Source organism: Poecilia reticulata, linkage group LG18 (genome assembly GCF_000633615.1).
Source record: "Poecilia reticulata strain Guanapo linkage group LG18, Guppy_female_1.0+MT, whole genome shotgun sequence".
Taxonomy (NCBI): Eukaryota; Metazoa; Chordata; class Actinopteri; order Cyprinodontiformes; family Poeciliidae; genus Poecilia; species Poecilia reticulata.
In genome coordinates this window covers 21,705,071-21,707,674 of record NC_024348.1, presented here as the reverse complement: position 1 = coordinate 21,707,674, position 2,604 = coordinate 21,705,071, and the positions used below count along the sequence as shown (strand labels likewise).

Genomic DNA, 2,604 nt, shown 5'->3' with positions numbered 1-2,604 from the left:
GTGTTAGCCATTATGCTAGACCAGTGGTGTTAGCCATTAAGCTAGACCAGTGGTGGGCTCTCTGATAGCTAAAAAGTTAGCTGTGCTAACCCTAAAACATATAAACATTAGTCCTGCTAATGCTAAGCACTATACCAACATGGTATTTAGCAGAAGCTAATGTTAAAGCGCTAAAACCAATCATGTGTCAGTAAAACATGTTATATCGCCCCCCCATAGGGCATCATTTGTATTGTTTGTGATTCAGAAAGATGAACAGATTTTTCATTTTTGGTTTCAGTTTTGCAGTGTTTTGCCAACTCTGTGGTAAGAAATCGCAGTTTAAATATGTTTTAAACTCTTTACTGTAGAAGCTAAGTGAGCTAATTTTTTTGAAAGTTTTCAAAAGCGCTACTGTACTTAGCAAAACATTTCCCTCCACAATTAGCCTATCAGCCTATTTGCCAATAGTTTCATTCCCATAAACCCAGAAAGCCTGATGAACTATTGATCGAGACCTTTGTTAGTAGATTACAGAAACTTTTGGTGACTCTCTAACTTACTTTTTGTCCAGACATTCCTGTGGACCCAGGAACTCGTCCGTGTCGGGGGCTTTGGTGGTTTTTGGGGCAGGCGTTGTGGCCACCGGGGTTGGTTTTGGTTTTGGAAACTGCTGTTTCTGTTGGATCTGTTCGGGCTGCTGCTCTATGGCCTTTGGCTGCTCTGAGTCTGATGGATTACTCTAAAGATTACACAGATTCACAAACCAATACATCCCAATAGCTTAGCACAGAAGCTAAACGTTAAGCATTACGCAGATGATATTTGATTCTTTTTAAAAGCAGCTTAGACGCATTATTAGCAACATTTCATAGATATCCTGATAAACTAAATAAATATTCTTAGGTTGTGAAAAATATTGAATCTGGAGCAGTTTTTTTTTCCAATATTAAGTCGTTAATCAGTATATAATATAAAACAAAACGTCCACATAAGTAACTGATTTTGTGTTGGTTGTTTTCAAAATTTATGATTTGCTGGGATTTTTTTAGCTACAAACTGAATAGTTTAAGTTGAGGCTTTGAAAAAAACTTTGATCTGCAGCAGATTTGTTCCTTAAAAATTTACATAAACTTCAACACAGATGAAATGTACAAAGTTAGCAAAAACGACAACATGCTAACAAAGAACTGGCTCCACTCTTAGCGGATTAGCGCATTAGCATAAGTGTGACCACTACTGATCTGAACCCGTCATTCCCTCAGTGAAACATGGTCACATTGTGCTGCGGTCAGATGAATTAATGGGTCTATTAAAGGACAAAACCTGTAATTAAACCTCTGAGTCTGCAGAGGACCTGAGGTTGGGGTCAAAGTTCACCTCACGGCAACTCAACGACCCTAAACATACAGCCAGAGCGACAGGAAGTTCAGGATATTTATCATTTTTATTCCTTTCCACATTTGTGCACAACTTTAAGTTGATTGTAACAAAATAAAATCAAACAAGATATATCAAGTTTTTGGCATTAATGTGGCAAAGCGGATGTGAATACCTACATAATTCACTGTATCAAAGTTTTCTGGCATGAAATTATAGATTTGATCAAATTTTAAAGGTTGATCATTAATATTTAGCACTCAGGACAAATGAAGCTCTTTTTTTGTCTCACCCATTTTCGTAAAAAATCTCTGTGGAGACGTGAAGCTTCTAAAACATTTAATCTGTAATTTTGGGTAATTTTATAATTATTCTGTCTGACCTGAACGGGAATAAATCCGCCCAACTCACCGCCTGACAGCCAAAGATGAGGAGAAACAGCAGGAGGAAGGAKTCTGGTCTCATCCTGATGGTTCCGAGGATCCAGCAGCTGCTGGTTCCTGYTCGGATTCAAATCTGTTGAAAATCTGAGGCTGGCTCCTGGTGTCACCATCAATCATTAGCTGCTCCCGTCACTGTGAACACATGATTGATCCGCCTGACAGGATGAGGGAGTGGGAGACCCTCATTCCCGTCAGCAGGGAGCAAATAGTTTCTGCCCAAACGTTTAAACCCGTCCGATGATTCTATCCGGGAGTTTCTGAAGTTTCAGAGCTGCTTTGTTTACAGTTAGCTGGATGCTAACTAGCTGGGTGCTAACTAGCTGGATGCTAACTAGCTGGATGCTAATCAGGCGCGGAATCGTGGATTTCTGTTTTGGCTAAAAGTGTTTTTTACCAAAATATGTCACAGAAACTTCATTAGGACTTAGTGCAGTGGTGTCAAACTCATTTTTATTTTGGGCCGAATCAAAAATCTGAATGTTCTTAAAGGGCCGGTTGCACCAGAATCTATTGATAAAACCAATAAAACTGTTAAAATATCAATAAATAGCTGTTCCTCTGGGATTTGTGATTATTTTAGTGTTTATTTTTGCAATCAAAATGACAGATTTTGTGGTGAATATTAAGAAATATTTGTAATTGTTATTTTGCAGTATTTACGCTAATATAATGTTAAATGTGACTCTTTATCACTCGCTGYATCAGTTACGGATTCAATGTTTTTGAGCAATTTTGAGAAAATTTGCAGTAAAATCAGGGGAAAAAATTTGGAAATTTGTTGATTTTGTGTGATTTTTGCAGA

The 2,604-nt window shown here is 38.0% G+C and overlaps 1 protein-coding gene across 1 annotated transcript in view; it reads right to left on the bottom strand.

Annotated features, from left to right (window-relative positions):
* The window catches only part of cfi (complement factor I), a 15,469-nt gene extending 13,176 nt beyond the window's left edge, over positions 1–2,293 (bottom strand). The window contains exons 1-2 of the mRNA XM_008436184.2: positions 1,771–2,293; positions 543–721 (exon numbers count right to left, since the gene is read on the bottom strand). Coding sequence (XP_008434406.1) covers positions 543–721; positions 1,771–1,824 — 233 coding nt within the window. The 5' untranslated portion in view covers positions 1,825–2,293. The remainder of the gene's footprint in view (positions 1–542; positions 722–1,770) is intronic.
* Between the last annotated feature and the right edge of the window lie 311 nt (positions 2,294–2,604).